At 41.5% G+C, this 15830-nt stretch overlaps 1 protein-coding gene, 1 non-coding gene and 1 pseudogene across 2 annotated transcripts in view; 2 read left to right on the top strand and 1 right to left on the bottom strand.

Moving 5' to 3' along the window:
* The first annotated feature begins 3189 nt into the window (after positions 1–3189).
* On the top strand, positions 3190–4850 carry LOC126543324 (uncharacterized; annotated as a pseudogene).
* Positions 4851–4948: 98 nt separating this feature from the next.
* IntS8 (integrator complex subunit 8) overlaps positions 4949–15830 on the bottom strand; it is a 108036-nt gene continuing 97154 nt past the window's right edge. The window contains exons 21-24 of the mRNA XM_050191011.3: positions 15056–15117; positions 13560–13678; positions 10389–10543; positions 4949–5345 (exon numbers count right to left, since the gene is read on the bottom strand). Of these exons, the coding sequence (XP_050046968.1) occupies positions 5046–5345; positions 10389–10543; positions 13560–13678; positions 15056–15117 (636 nt within the window). The 3' untranslated portion in view covers positions 4949–5045. The remainder of the gene's footprint in view (positions 5346–10388; positions 10544–13559; positions 13679–15055; positions 15118–15830) is intronic.
* TRNAS-UGA (transfer RNA serine (anticodon UGA)) lies at positions 9143–9215 on the top strand. The gene has a single exon. It is a non-coding gene; the product is annotated as a tRNA-Ser (tRNA).

The following is a 15830-nucleotide window of genomic DNA, read 5'->3' as shown; positions in this document are numbered from 1 at the left end:
GACTGATGGAAAACTATCGACGTTCATAACTTGAACCGTTCCGCTCAGACGAACGTATGTAGAATGTGTGGTATACTCACAGCTGCTGTTTGTGTGCACAACACTCATGCTAGCAGTGGAAGGCACAACGCTGCCTTCGTTTTGCTCCAGAACCAATTTGGCAGAGTGTAACAGTGCATTCACTTGGTTTCATCATTTTCGCAGCCTAATGCACTGCACATCTCTCACTTCTCTGGAGTTCTAACCCTTCTGCGTATACGGCTATTGTATCACTGATATCGTGAGAGCACAATGCTGGTGCCAATAGGCCTTGAGGGTCTGTATAATCGCTATGGCAATAAAACCAGTTGGTGACTGACTATATATATATATATATATATATATATATATATATATATATATATATATATATATATATATATATATATATATATATATATATATAGTGAGCATGCTGGTTTCTACATTTAGTTCACCATATTTTGATATTTGTCATTGGTCATTTCATTTCTCGGTGTGTGGCCAAACCATTTCCTATGTGCCATGAGCTAAGGAATAAACAACACTTCTGAATGTTGTCGGGCTACTATTGATCTCATGTTAATAATCCTTGTAAATATAGTTGAAACTTTTCTGCCATTCTAAATTTCAGTTTAGCTGTTGTGTCATCACTCTAGGATCCTACTAGCTGTCTTGAATGCCAGCCTTAAAGGCATCCTGAACCCCTTTTTATCTAAGTCGAGAAATGCATTTGACATTAAAACAGCTTATTTCAGAAATACTTCAGAGAGAAAGGTACTTCGTTGCATTCAGCAGAAGCAGAGTTATTGGCAATTAAAGATTGCCTGTGATCTCCCTTGCGGTGCTCCCGCTCCTTCTTCAATGTTTTGCACTGTGAAGGCTACGGTGAAGCAGAATGGTGCCCACAATGCTCTTCCTACTGAATGTCAACGTGATGTGCAGTTCAAATTTGATTTAGGATGTTTACATAGAACCCACTATTTACGATTTTGGTGCCTACGATGCATCAAAATCAGAAGCTCTCCCTCAGCTTATGGTCGAGTTTACGGTGTCTCATCCCTTTGCTGTGCTACAGTGTACTAGATAGCTACGTGCGGCTATTCTAGCACATTTGCTTTCACACTTATCTCTACTGCAATCGCACAATTTCCGAGGGTCGAAAAACTTTCATTATGCTTGCTCGTGCGAGCACTTTAGCAGTGTGCACATCAGCTAAGCGATGGATGCCGTACTCCGGACTCGTGTTAAAGGATTCGCAACTAACAAGCTTCGACCATGATGGTGACACACCGCGAGGGTGTGCAACTTGGGAAGCAGGCGACTTGTTTGTCAGATGTTGCTGCTTGGACCTTCAGTTGTGTCACCAGCAGATACCAATCAGGCATGCTGTTGTCCTCAGTGATCCGCAGCGTGCTAAGTGAGTGCGCTCGTCATGGAACCCCACGGCAGCCACAGTATCTATGCTACACTGCAGACACAGCTACAAACAGTTGTAGTGGCAACCTACATGCATGACAGGGCTGGGTGCGCACTCGTGCTCAAGTGCTCCAGTTTGGCCATGCTATATGGTGTGTACCAGCTTTGGCCTGCACCAGCTTGACGAACGGATAGTAGCCACATCCAAATTGTGCACTTTGCGCAACAGCTGAATACAAATTGAAGTCTGCCAAGGCCATCTAGCCGAGTGTGCACTAGCAAGCGTAAGTCTGGTCCGAACTTAAAAAGATTTGCGTGGTTCAAGGTTAAAATTAAAATTAAATTATGGGGTTTTACGTGCCAAAACCACTTTCTGATTATGAGGCACGCTGTAGTGGAGGGTGAGTACACGGGTGTTTTCGCATTTCGCCTCCATCGAAATGCGGCCGCCGTGGCCGGGATTCGATCTCGTGCTGAGCAGCCCAGCACCATAGCCACTGAGCAACCACGGCGGGTGTGGTTCAAGGTTAGATGACTGTTCAAAACTAAACGAAATTAGTGAGACCTGACGGCTACAACACTGATAAGCAGTGTGGCCAATGTTGCATTAGCAGATGATGGTCGGTAATAGTATGATAGTCATACTTCTGGAAGTACGTAATTTTTTTTGAAATTGGAAACGCTGAAATGCAGATTTTTGCTTACATCAGGCAGTTTATTAAACTGCATCATACACAGTATATTTATTATACTGTGCATATAAAGCGCACTGATCCAAGCACTCTTCTTGATTGATGTCAGCTATTGGCCAATAGAAGCCGTGTTTGGGAATCTGCTACATGAAGAAATATGGCAGCACATAAAGAGTGAGGAGGCTTCTGTTGAAAAGAGAGTGTTTGAGAAAAAGGTGACTTCATGCTCTGCTTGCGAGCTCCATGCGCCATGCACGACAGCAAAATTTGTCTGAAATGTTCACAGCAGCGTATGCTATCTGCAGACTATGTTTTTCACTGACAATATGCACAAGACACACCAACCACACATGCACTTCTTCTACAGTCACACATTGCTTCACGAGTACGCATGCAGGAACACACAGAACACATCCTGCGTGCGGACGGCCCGACCGTTTCATCCGCAAGTTGGTCAAAAAGCAGAAAGGACTCGCATCGTTTTTAGAGTTATGTTGCAACAATGCAGCGTGTTCCACGTCTGTCGTGTCGTCAACGTTTTCGTCATGACGTGCAGCTCTGGCAGACGACACTAACGGTGGAGTGCCCCCTTCAGTCAGCCCAAGAGAGAGTTTTGCTATGAACATCAAGGCAGTGGTTGCACCGCACGCAATTGGAGCTGGACACAATAAACTCATCCAATTTTGTGCAGTCCCTGGTTTGCCAAAATCGATGCACTGTAAATCGTTCAACGCCATAAAGAAAGTGCACCTCACTGCTACAAAGCCAATGGCTGATAACCTGGAGTTGGCTCAGAAAGTAACAGCAAGGGAAGCGGCATCTGCCAATGTAGCTGTTATGTTTGATGGCACTTGGGAGAAATGAGGCCACAAGAGCCATAATGGCATAGGCACAGCCATTTCTGTGGAAATAGGGCTTTAACTAGACTTTGAAGTTTTGTCCAACTACTGCCAGAGTTGCAGTACATGCAAGCCATTTGAAAGCAAAGAGGAGGAAGAAATATGGCAAGCTTTTCAATATGCCAGTGTGCCAAAAAAATGTAGACTGCTCAGCACCTGCCATGGAGACTAATGCTGCTGAGAGGATATGGAAGAGGACTGAGTTCTCCAGTGCTCCACTGAGGTTTGCAACTTTCTCAGCAATGGCAACACCAAGGCTTATACAGCTGTGTCAGCAGCAAAGGTGTGTGGAAGTGTGCCCATCACAAAAGAAGACTGCACCAACCATGTAGCCAAGCGGCTTAGGCTGCCCTATGAGAGCTCAAAATGCCACAAGGATAGAAGCTTACAGATGCAGTCACTCAGAAGCTACAGAGCTACTTTCAAGCATAGAGTTTCCTACAATATACTTAAGGGAACTCTGGCGCTGCAATCATTGAGCCACCATGGGAATGATGGGAAGTACATAGCTTTGTCTCATCTTCGTGCTTGTGGATTCGAACATTCTTGTGGCTTTGTTTGTTATGCTTTATATGCCTTCATTGTCGTAAATTTCAGAGCAATCTATACTCTTCGAAGAGCATTTATTAGAATTTTTCAGGGGACCTTTCGGCATGCGACCCTTCCAAAACATTTCGCGGCTAATCCACTAAGGCAGAGCGCATGCGCTGTCGCTCCATGAAAAAGGTGGATTATTGTATGAAACCACATGCTTTCAAGTAGCCATCACTGTCAACAGAGGAGGCGTGCGTGGGATGTATTGTACAATCTGGGCATCATTCTTCCATTCATGCTCAACACATACCGCCAAGAGCCGTAAGTTTTGTCCAGATGGTGAAGACTCTGGGTGCAAGTTAAAGCGGGCAGAAGCAATAGGTCAGGCAGCCCCAGCACACACTCCGATTCTCGCAAACAGCCAGGGCAAGACAATACCACCCACATACAAAAGGCTAACAGAGGAACGGCTACTGACTCGCTGTGTCAAGGGGGAAACTCAAAATGGTGCAGAATCATTGAACAGTAAGACTTGGCTGTTGTGGCCCAAGACAAGGTTTGCTTTGCGCACAGTTGTGGAGATGGCAACAGCACTCGCTGTCCTGTGGTTTAACCAAGGTCGCAAGGGCTACAAACAAGTCCTACAGGAACTAGGAGTGCTTTCCTCAAAGGAACTAGTTGCGATGAGCTAAGATTGTGACAAGAGAAGGATTTCAACCATGCCAATGAATCTGACAGCAGAGGTAAGGTCTCATCATCACCGTTTAGCTAAGGAGGCTTGTCTTGAGCATGCGGCTCACAAAGACTACGTGGGAACAACATATGGTGCGGTGAAATTCTAAAGCTGTTCACTGGATCTGGATACCCTGGCCTGCATTGTGCGCAATTTTCATGTAGATATCACTGCTACAACAGAAATAGACAAGTGTTATAATTGCCAATCTTGTTTAACAACTTCATATTATGGGCCAAACATGGCTTTGTTTACAAGATTTCATGTACTTATTATGGTCCAATCAAGACCACATTTGGTGTGCATAATTTTTAATATGTGTAGAATGCACTTATCTAGGTTTTAATGCGATCAGATTATTTTTAAGGATGAAACTTTTCAATATACTTGGGCACCAGCCACTGAAAACCAAGCACCAGATATAAAATTCTCTCAAAATGTTGCCTGTCAAGGGAATGACGTTATCTTGCTTATCAGCACTCAGCGGAGTGTTTGGAACAAGAAAAACCAATCTGCATTGCTCTATCATGCGAACTGCTATGTCCAGCAGCTGCACAAACATGCACTGTTTCTCACTTATGCATGGCACTTTGGACATGAAAGCATTGAGCTATCCTAAAACTAAAAACAGATTTGGAATGAGGAGATCAAGCTCTAAGTCACACACAATTTCCATTCACATAGCCTTAATATTTAAAAGAAAAGGTTTGTGAGGAGAATTTCCCCTTGATAAATGTGTGAGAGATGTGCCTAGAGGTACTGGCGAGCGATGACTCGCAGAAAGTTTCCCCGGCGCACGTTGGCAGCTTCTCGTTGAATCTCTTCATTGTTGCTGGCATTGAGCTCAAGCAAGCCCATGCAATGTAGTGCCTTCTGGCGGGACTCTACCTCGCCGCGCCGTGTGTGCAGGTGCACTAGGAACTCGAGCAGTGTTACATCAAACACGTGCTCATAGAGCGAGTCACAGCTGTCCTGGCACTGGCGCTCGTTCAGGGACTTGAATGCTGCACCATAGTCTGGCTCTTCCATCAACTGGCAGAGCAGGGCAGCCTGCAGTGAACCAGTGTATGTTACTAGACAGAGCCTCAGGAACACTGAAATATTAAAGCACCCTACCTACACTAAATTTTTTGAAAACTTCATTAGAACCTTAATCAATAGGCACTCAAGACATAAAAATACTCCCACCGTCTCAATAATAAGACATTATTTTCATTCTCCGAGAACACAAGATATTAATATAGCACTAGATCACTGCTAACGTTGATAAAACAGCCGGTATGCTGTGTATTCAAAGGGAATCAGTGATGTCATTTTGAAGGAGGCAAGTGCTTTCCTAAAATTAAATAAATATAATTATATTACAGAGCATTACGTGCCAATACCATGATAGGAGTATGAGGCATGCTCTAGTGGGGGACTCTGGATTAATTTTGACCTCCTGGGGCTCTTTTGAAATTGTTCCTAAAAGTGGGAATCTGCTCGCTGTGGCTACCATAACTGTCTCATTCACGGTGGCCACAAAATAAGAAACCAGGTGCACACCCAAACTATTCTGTGGAAGAAAAAAGTGATATAGTAGCTTGCCAGGTGGTCTGCCTCCCTAGGACTGCGTGGGCTGAATGGTGGTATGTCATTCTTCTGCTGAGCTCGAGGTTGCAGGTTCGATTCCCAGCTGTGATGACCGCACTTAATAGAGGTAAAATACAAAAACACTTGTGGTGCTTAGATTTAGGTGCACGTTAAAGAATCCCAGGAGGTCAAAATTAATCTGGAGCCTTTCACTACGGTGTCCCTCATAAGACGTTGTGCAGTTTCCGGATGTTAAAACCCACAACTTTTTTCTCTTTTTTTTTTTCTATTGCAGCTTTTGGACTCAAAGTAGGTACAAAGCAGGGGATGCATGCACATGTGCTACTTTCCCATTCTTGCTATGAGTGCATGAAACCAACTTGCCCCCCTCTTAAAGGGCAAGACTGGCCATCTTAAAGGCAGCACTTCAGTCATGCCAGAAACCTACTTGTGAAGTTGTGCCCATTACCAACCATAAGAAATGCACTGGTGTGGAGTGGACTGAATAAATTGTTTTAGACATGCAGAAGGGTGGACAGCTGAACTAGTTGGTATATATTCATAGTACTGATACAATCATTAATGAATTGTTTAACATCTTTGTTTAGAAACAGTCAAACTGCTGACTTTTTGGTGAATTTCTAACCCTGCTAATGAGGCTAATGCTCTCAATAAAGAGTTTTAGCTTGTCCACTTGTTACAAAAATACTGGGTTACAGTAAACATAAACGCCAGTAACAATGCTGGCAGCAACATCTTGTGATGCTACGACTAACAAAATGTGAAACATTTTTTGTGTTACATGGGCATTATCGTGGAAGCAATATGAAGCAACAGGGACTGCATGTTGTCGACTGCATCGCTGCTAATGCTTTTTATCAGCAGATGAGTAGCATATGGCCAGTTACTGCAATAATAACTGCGTGTCCTCTCTGGTTAAACTCAACACCACAAGATGGTGTGACCAACCAGGCTGCTCACGCTTATGCCCTTGGTAACCCAGCATTCTGTAAATGATAATTATATATATACGGAAAAGCTAACACTTTTTAATGCTACTTGGTATGCTTTGATTGCAAAGAAATGTCTTGATACTGTTGTGGGGCACATGTCAGATTTTAGCCTGTTACCTTGAATACATGCAGTAGTATGTTGCATCTGATGAAGGATGTCAGCAGATTTGGCAATATATTAGCAAGTGTGCTCTACTGAAGTGAGGCACCATGTCAGCTGTCATGTGGTCATTTCAGAACACACCATATTCCTACATGACACAGTAACTTCTGTAACATGATAAAACTGTTACCCGCAATATATGGATGTGTGTAGTTTTTGCAAGCTACATTATTGGAGCTTGATGCAATGGAGAGCAAAAAGCAAACACGGAGTACTGAAGGTTTTGCTTGTCAAGTGGCAAGTGTGTAGAAGGTTCCTATAATAAAAACAAATTTTTTGTGGTGCAATTCATGCAATGAAGCACTAAATGATGCACTAAAATCACTAAAGAGCTGGAAGAAGACAAAGTAAATGATACTGTTCCCATATGCTGACAACCCCATTCTATATGCATCAGTTTATACTGGGTCATGTCTGACCAGCTTGTTGATAGCTTTTTAAGTGTCTAGTGCCATATTCCCTAGGTTCCACATGCACAATCTTCTACATAGTCCTTCACTGCTTAAGCCACAACTGTGTTACAAGCAATGTGGATGCAGGGAGCTTACCCAGGCTACTACATCCAGATTTGTGTTTACCAAGCAAAGGATGTATGGAATATTTACACCATACACATATATAGAATGAGGCATGCCATCATGTTGCAAGAATGACCACGTGCAAATGCTAGTGCTATGAAATGTGCAAAGAGTTTAAAGACAAATTCCATGTTTGCGAAAAGGAAAGGGTGTAGCTTAGGTTTAGCTGAAAATAATACCGTACATATATGCAATAATTATTCACTTCCTTTCTATTTCCCAGAATGGATGATAATCTTCAGCAATAAGCTTTCACAAACTCGCCTCAGTGTCATTGTCTTGACTTTTTACAAGTGTCACATACAGCGTTTTCTTGTAATTTTGCTAATTATGCCCACAAGCTAATTTGTGCACTTCACACAAAAAGGATGGCCATCTCGTTTCTCCACACTGCAAATGAAAGCAGTCCTGTCTCATTTCTGCAGCTTGTTGATAACGCTTGGAAGGGAATATTTTTGAATTTCAACAATTAGGCAAATAAACGAGAACAAAGGGGGGGTTAACCGAGGGGCCCAATTTTTATTAGTCACATCATGAGAAGCCAACAAACACTGACACCGAGGACAACATAGGGGAAATCACTTGCGCTTAATAAATGAAGTAAATAAACGATACATTAATGGAAATTAAAGTGGATGAAAAAACAACTAGCCACAGGTGGGAACCAAACCCACAACCTTCGCATTTCGCGTGCGATGCTCTACCAATTGAGCTATTGCGGCACTGTTTCCCCATCCACTTTTCTTGGGTATTTATGTGTCCTAGTAGAACCCTGGGAGTGTTAGCCAGCACCACCCCTCACAGACCTTGGCGGCGGATGTGGAACGTCTTTTTTGCCGCAGGCGTCACGAGAACGTGATCTTTTTTGGGTGAAGGCAACTGGTCAATAAACCCACGCATGCTACCTGAAGGCGTCAATGTTGCCGGATTCGAGACTCTCGTTATGAAATAAACGAGAACAAAGGGGGGGTCAACCAAGGGGCCCGATTTTTATTAGTCATATCATGAGAAGCCAACAAACACTGACACCGAGGACAACATAGGGGAAATTACTTGACTTATTAATTAATTACTTATTTAAACGAAATGCAAAGGTTGTGAGTTCGGTTCCCAGCTGCGGCTTGTTGTTTTTTCATCCACTTTAATTTCCATTAATGTATCGTTTATTTACTTCATTTATTAAGCACAAGTAATTTCCTCTATGTTGTCCTCGGTGTCAGTGTTTGTTGGCTTCTCGTGATATTACTAATAAAAATCGGGCCCCTCGGTTAACCCCCCCCTTTGTTCTCGTTTATTTCATAACGAGGGTCTCGAATCCGGCAACATTGACGCCTTCAGGTAGCATGCGTGGGTTTATTGACCAGTTACCTTCACCCAAAAAAGATCACGTTCTCGTGACGCCTGCGGCAAAAAGGACGTTCCACGTCCGCCGCCAAGGTCTGTGAGTGGTGGTGCTGGCTAACACTCCCAGGGTTCTACTAGGACACATAAATACCCAAGAAAAGTGGATGGGGAAACAGCGCCGCGGTAGCTCAATTGGTAGAGCATCGCACGTGAAATGCGAAGGTTGTGGGTTCGGTTCCCACCTGCGGCTAGTTGTTTTTTCATCCACTTTAATTTCCATTAATGTATCGTTTATTTACTTCATTTATTAAGCACAAGTAATTTCCCCTATGTTGTCCTTGGTGTCAGTGTTTGTTGGCTTCTTACAATTAGGCAAAGTTATACAGTATCAATACTTGTTACTGGGCTAGTTGGTTCATCTTATTATGCAAAGTTAAGATGCTCTTTCCTGTCCTAAAACATTTTTTCTGGCCTTCGTTGCATCTTAACTTTGCGTAATAAGTTATACAGTAAAACCTCGTTATAGTGAAGTTGTAAAAGCTGGAAAAAATCACTACATCAGTACCATTGCTATAGTAGCAGTAGTTCACTATTTTGCCCTTTCTGTAAAAACAATAAAATTTTTCTAAGTACAGTCGATTCTCATTCAAAAGAGTGCAATTTTGTTCTTTATTGAAACACATATTACACATCTTTGGCTATGTCCTTGCATCTAATCATCTGAGCACAAACTTCGCAAAGCTGCTTCTACTTGTCAAGAAGAAACAGAACACTCTGCTTTGACATAATGCACAGTTAACTGGTGCAATGCAATGTGACACTTGTAGGTAAGCACCAGACAGCCTCACAGAGACGGTTTGTGTTGCCTAAGGATGCATGACATAACATGCAAGATGCGGACCAATAGAACGGAATGGCTGCTATCATTCAATGTAGAGACGCTGCCATCAAGCGCATTGCGATAGGAAAGCCCTGATAATTCAAGGCAGCCAGTGCATGCATGAATTGTTGCCGTTACAGAAACCGCGAGTTGAAACTTCTGTGATTGGCACTGTTTACTTCATTATCATCAGGAAGTCAATTTCTTTGTGCCTTCCTTTTTTCTATTTATTATTTTTTCATTATTTGTCATAATTGTCATTCTGAATTATACTAAATAAATGTATTTTATTTTGCATATACATTTCTTCACTGCACCTGTCTTTATAATACCAATGAAAAACTATGTGGATGTCTATGGGAGTGTATTCAGGACGGGCGTTTTTCTTCACTATAGCTATATGGAGGGTCACCAAAACGAAATTTCACTACGAGTACTATTTCACCACATGCTATTTAAAAAGTTAGTGAATAAAAATGTTTTACGTTTAATGGTGCTAAGATCAAAGTAAGTATCAAGGCAGTAAACAGTTTGCATGCCAACCTGTGTGTGACACTGCAACTTGCTACAGCAGTGAGCCATCTTCTTGTACATGACATCATCAGCAAGGGACCTTGGTGGGGGCTGAGTGAAGTAGTCAGTACTCATGAGCAGGGCAGTCAGATACTGCTTCAGTGCTGCTGAATGGTGGCCTTGAGCTGTTACAAGATGGAACAAAAATACGCCATACAGCATGACTTTAACATGAAACACAAAGAAAAGGCCCTCCCACAGGTACAAATGCAATGACAGACACCTGGCCTTAATTACAGGTTGTAATTATTTCAACATAGTGTCACATACCAGCACTTGAAGAACCATACCACTAAATGTGGTTACAGAAGTATGCGGTATGAAGCTAATGCACATGACAAGATTTTCTCTGTCAAGGTTTTTTTTTTTTTCCTTCCATCTGCTTAGCCATGCGCATACATGTGTGCGCGCGCAAGCCCATAAACACACATGCAAACACACACACATACCAGGTTTTTCATTACCACATTTTTAATTCTTTTGAGAAAAATCATGTTTGTTTAGTTCAATGTGAGCACTATCTTGAGATCATTTATTTAAAAATTTGTAATGCCCTATGAACTTGCAAGTTGTGCAGAATAATTTTTACTAAGTTATTATTCTGACCCAGAAATGCTAAACTTATTCTGAGTTCAATGAGAAGCCACTGTAATGTGAAGCCACTAATCTTTCATAACTATTATACTTTATCAGTATTCCAATTTAAATTGTTTTTAGCAAGGAGAAATAAGTACTTTTTAAGTACTCTTTTCTTTAAAGAAAAAATATTTTTTTATATGAAATAAAGTGACATTACAGGCTCTGTAGCTGCGTATACTAGCTGACAAAACTACTTAGCGAAAAAATAAAACAAGCGGTTTGTTAAAATTCTGAGAAAACTGGAAAATATAGGGTTTGTGGTATCAATTATGCAGTGTAATCCAAGTAAAAATAAGCAATATAGAGCATTTTATAGCATGACTTGTTGCTAACTTATCTACAAAGCTTTAAAAAGCAAAATTTGTTCCATGTGAGAAATAAAAAAATTGGCCGACGATTACGCTTCTTAGAAATGCGATCTTTGAGTGCAGCTGCTGCCTTATTTAAACAACAGGCAAGCGCATACAGAACACGCAGTGCTGAACAGAGGCCGTTCTGCATTTCAGATTGTGTAGCACACATCGCGATCCGCCGCGATCCGGCGCTGCGCGGAGAAAGGGGGTGAGAGGATAGGCGAGAACACGTGATCTGGCTTTGGAGGACAAGGGGAAAGCAAGACTCGAATCGCGCGCGAGAGATGGCAGCAGCAGCGTGTGCAGCTAAAACAGCGTGCGAATGATGGCCTAAGTTACGGTGAGGCTGATGGTGACGCGAAACGCGGGAACGTGCGCCAAAGAGCTGCGCTCTAAACTTTGAACTAAACAATCGCAAAGTTGTAATGAGCTTGGGAGTACTCCTGTGCTAGGGGGTTACAATCCCATGCTTCACGTGCCAATGTCCTCAAGTATGACATCCATTGTGCTCTGCAGTGAAGTGGTGGTATGTTGAGCATGGCATAGAGGCAAACTTCAAAAATTCACATCACACTTAAAATATATATCAAAATGAGATGACAGAAATGGAATGCCAACAAATGGACCTATGAAATGCACATTGGGTCGTTTACTCGTACCAGCTCAGTTCGCAAATTGGGTCTGAAAGTGGACTATATCAGACATATTGGTATGTTCGTTTATGCTTTTTAGAAAAAACCTTCTCTGTACTAGTAGAATAAATGTTTACTGTACAGTACAGCTCTAGAGCTCAAGGGTAGTTCAGAGAAATAAGTTCAATAAACAATTCAACAGTAGTTTTGACAGTAAGAAATGGTCAATTTGACAAGTATTCATTAAAATTTGGGACTCTCCAGGAACCCTTCCCTGCCAAAGTTGTCTATAAACACTGCTGCATATTTTATTTATTTATTTATTTATTTATTTGATACCGTCAACCCCGTTCTTGGGGTCATTACAGGGAGGGTGATGTGTCAAGAATACATTATACATAATTTTCATTCTATGTAACATACAAATTCACTGACGCTGTTGGTAGTTAAGAAAACAAGGAGCAAAGAACAGTAGTTTTACAAAGAAAAGTCAACAAAAATGCTTGTAGCAAAATTTAGTACACATCTTCGCAAAAGAAAGTATCTAATGCATTTTCGAAGTCGGCAGACCCCTCGTTGCTCACAACTACATTAGGCCATCTGTTCCACATTTCAATCGTGTCAGGAAAAAAGGAGAAACAAAAAGCATCAGTACATGTTAGATAAGGTTGGATAGCTCTGCTATTGTTTAGACATTCGCGTCTCCTTCCTGGAGGTTGTAGATATACATCCTTGTTTAGTATGTTCGCCCACTCATAATTTTGAAAGGAAACTTTAGCCTATGTTTACGTCTGCATTCCTCCAGAGGCTCTAGTTCACAAGATTTTAACAAGGCTGTAACGGACTCCGTCTCATATTGAAGACAGTCATATCATATATATCAGACATATTGAAGACAAATCTTTTACAGGCAAAAGTTGTACAGTGCTACATACACCAAACTATAACCTTTAGAATAACTTTCTTGCGGCGCTATGCTCTGCATACATCAGCTAGCCTTGAATGTGAAAGAAGTGGCAAGAAAAAACATCACACACACACACAAAAGATGCAACGAAGTTATACTATCTGGGCTAACAAGTAAAAAACATCAACTTCGCAACTAAACAAGCTGAAGATTTTACTGGACATGGGGGTATAAGAACATTCTCTCATTCATTGGCCAAGAATGATTTGCAGTGACAAGAAGCACATTTAGTTCATTTTTGTGGTAAAAGCAAAATGAGGAAAGACTTCTGGTTGCTCATATCTATACCTGCAATACATTTCAGCTATTATATTTGGATTGTCAGAGTTTGCCACTATACGGGAAGCAAGGCACTGCTACTTGTACTGACAGTGTAAACCCTTTCAGTAGGTGATAAAATATGAATTGAAAAAGGCAACATGTTCACAGCACCAATTAGGTATTACACCAGAATTTGAGATACATGGTTTGCCTTGTGCCTTAGCTACGTCATTTTCTGTGCCTTTGAAGTATATCAAAAAGGCTGTGTATTAGTGGCCATAGGACATACCATAGGAGAAGTCTGCCAAAACTTTAACCCATCCAGCATGGGAGTTGTTTGTTGCCAGGCAGTGTTGTAGTGTGGCATGAAACACATCAGTCGCTGTTGACCGACAATAGTTTGACGGGCTGCGTGCACCAAAGAGAAAGCATTCTTAATGATTAAAATCTATAGATCATAAGCAGTCAAAAGAGAGCCTTAACTGAGTTTCTTAAAAATGACAAGTGAAATACTTCACGAGACCCTTTCTCAGTTCATATGCATAACTTTATGTACAAGCCTGTAGGTTTAAAGAATAGTCAGGCTCATAGTATGTGAAATGCTACTTTTACATTGAAAGGTTGCAATCACATACTAGTGGACAACTTTTCTTGGCTACGAAGTGAAGGCTACAGCACCAAATCGCCCCTCCTGCATCGCAGATACAAGTAGTCCAGCAGTTTTGTTCCCATTTTTTCTTACGTGCAAAATAGATCCCAATATTGTTTTTTTTACAGAATATATTTTAAATTATATGTAACATACTCTAGCCAGCTACTGATATTTGGTTGTGTTTTTAGTATGCACTTCCAAATTTTTGCACACGCAAGACTGTCACATGTTTTACGCATTCTTCAAAGGCAAAATGGAGCCTGCGTCTTTTGGTGAGTATTTGACACATGCTGTCTTGCTTGTCAGCTCCCCTGAGAGACAGATGACCAACTTCAGCAACAAAAAAATGTTGAACCACGCAAAATAAGTGTTTCCAGTGTCTATGCAGAAATCAAGCGAATGCATCTGGAAATCACCAATGTTAGCATGCACAAATGAGTGAGCGAGCTGACTTATAAGCTGTGGCGGCAGTATCAACGCGTTATGTACCTTTACATACCAACACGGTATCGGTTATGCATCTTACTCCTAACTGCATCTTATCCACTTTGCATCTTATAATGCATATTATTCCACTTTGGGACTCCAACACAGGCTGCCATTGCTCACTGTTCACAACTCGATACATATCGGTTGTGTTTAACATTGAATAGCTTCAGAAATTCACGCTTACTTCATAATTTGTGCTTTCACTAAAGCAAAGGAGAATGCAAGGTCAGTAAAATCGAAACCAAAAGTGGTCCCGTACTCGCCTGGACTACATTGCGTACAATACATGTACAGAAGCTCTGCCCCTGTAGCTTTTGCTTCACAGTCAAGAAAAGTTGTCCATGAGTATAACAGCATGCCTCTTCCGCAATGAAGTTCCTATGCACTAGCATCTCTCCGCACTGCTGCAAGCAACAATCAACAAGGTGGGAAAGCTATATTGATGCTGTCATAGATTTTCCATTTTAGCAGAGTAAGCTATGCTGATCAAAAGCTATATCTATGGCATGAAAATAAGTTACGAGAGCAGCTGCACCTTTTATATAAAGCATCTATGCATTTCAGCTCTACGCAAACTTGTAAATTTGTCACCAATGTTATACTGAGGTTTTCAACTATGCTGATCATGACCACAGTACGCTCACCTGCTAATCACTGTCGGCCACAGCTGTGGGTACTCCAGGCACACCTCAGACCCACTGTCCTCCTGTAAAACAACTGGCCTCTGATACAACCACTTGGAAACTTTAAGGTACTACTAGTTATGTGCTGCTGCAGTTTACCCTTCATTGTTATTTAACCCCACAATGTCTAATGTATCACTTTGACACGCTGAGTTTGGTACCTCAAAATACTTATTAAAGTGCGCGAAACTTAACGCAAAACCCATAGTGGCATTTTTGTCACGCTCTAATGAAGTTTTTCTCCAGTTCCGGATAGCTCAACAAACCAATTACTATACTAATTTACAACTCAAGATGTCATTTTTTTTTCCTTCGTATGAATGTACTCTACATGGCCACAAATAAAGGTGAACAAGTTGTTTTAATTTTATGTGGTGTGGAATGGTGTTTGAGCTTTGTGGGGTTAAGCATGCACTGTGATGAAAAAGAAAGGAAAAAGAAAACATTAATAAAACTAATACAAATGAAAAAAAAAAATGGTTTTTAGAAACAAAAGCCATATACAAAAGTACAATGTGCCGTGCGCACATTGTTATTGTACTTTTACAGCACTATCAGTGTTATTTGCTTTTTGCCAGCTATCAATATATTTAGTACCAGTTCCTAAGCAAAATGCTTTTACAGCATCAGATTTTGATTACACCACGAGTCTCGCAGTGTCTGCTGCAGGAGACCCGCCATTACCATACGTGCACAATACACGGAGCACAATGTTGAATTGCCACAATGATCACTG

The sequence above is a fragment of the Dermacentor andersoni genome, chromosome 1 (assembly GCF_023375885.2).
Source record: "Dermacentor andersoni chromosome 1, qqDerAnde1_hic_scaffold, whole genome shotgun sequence".
Lineage (NCBI taxonomy): Eukaryota > Metazoa > Arthropoda > Arachnida > Ixodida > Ixodidae > Dermacentor > Dermacentor andersoni.
Note: the sequence above shows the minus strand (reverse complement) of the source record. Positions and strands in the feature narration are given on the sequence as shown.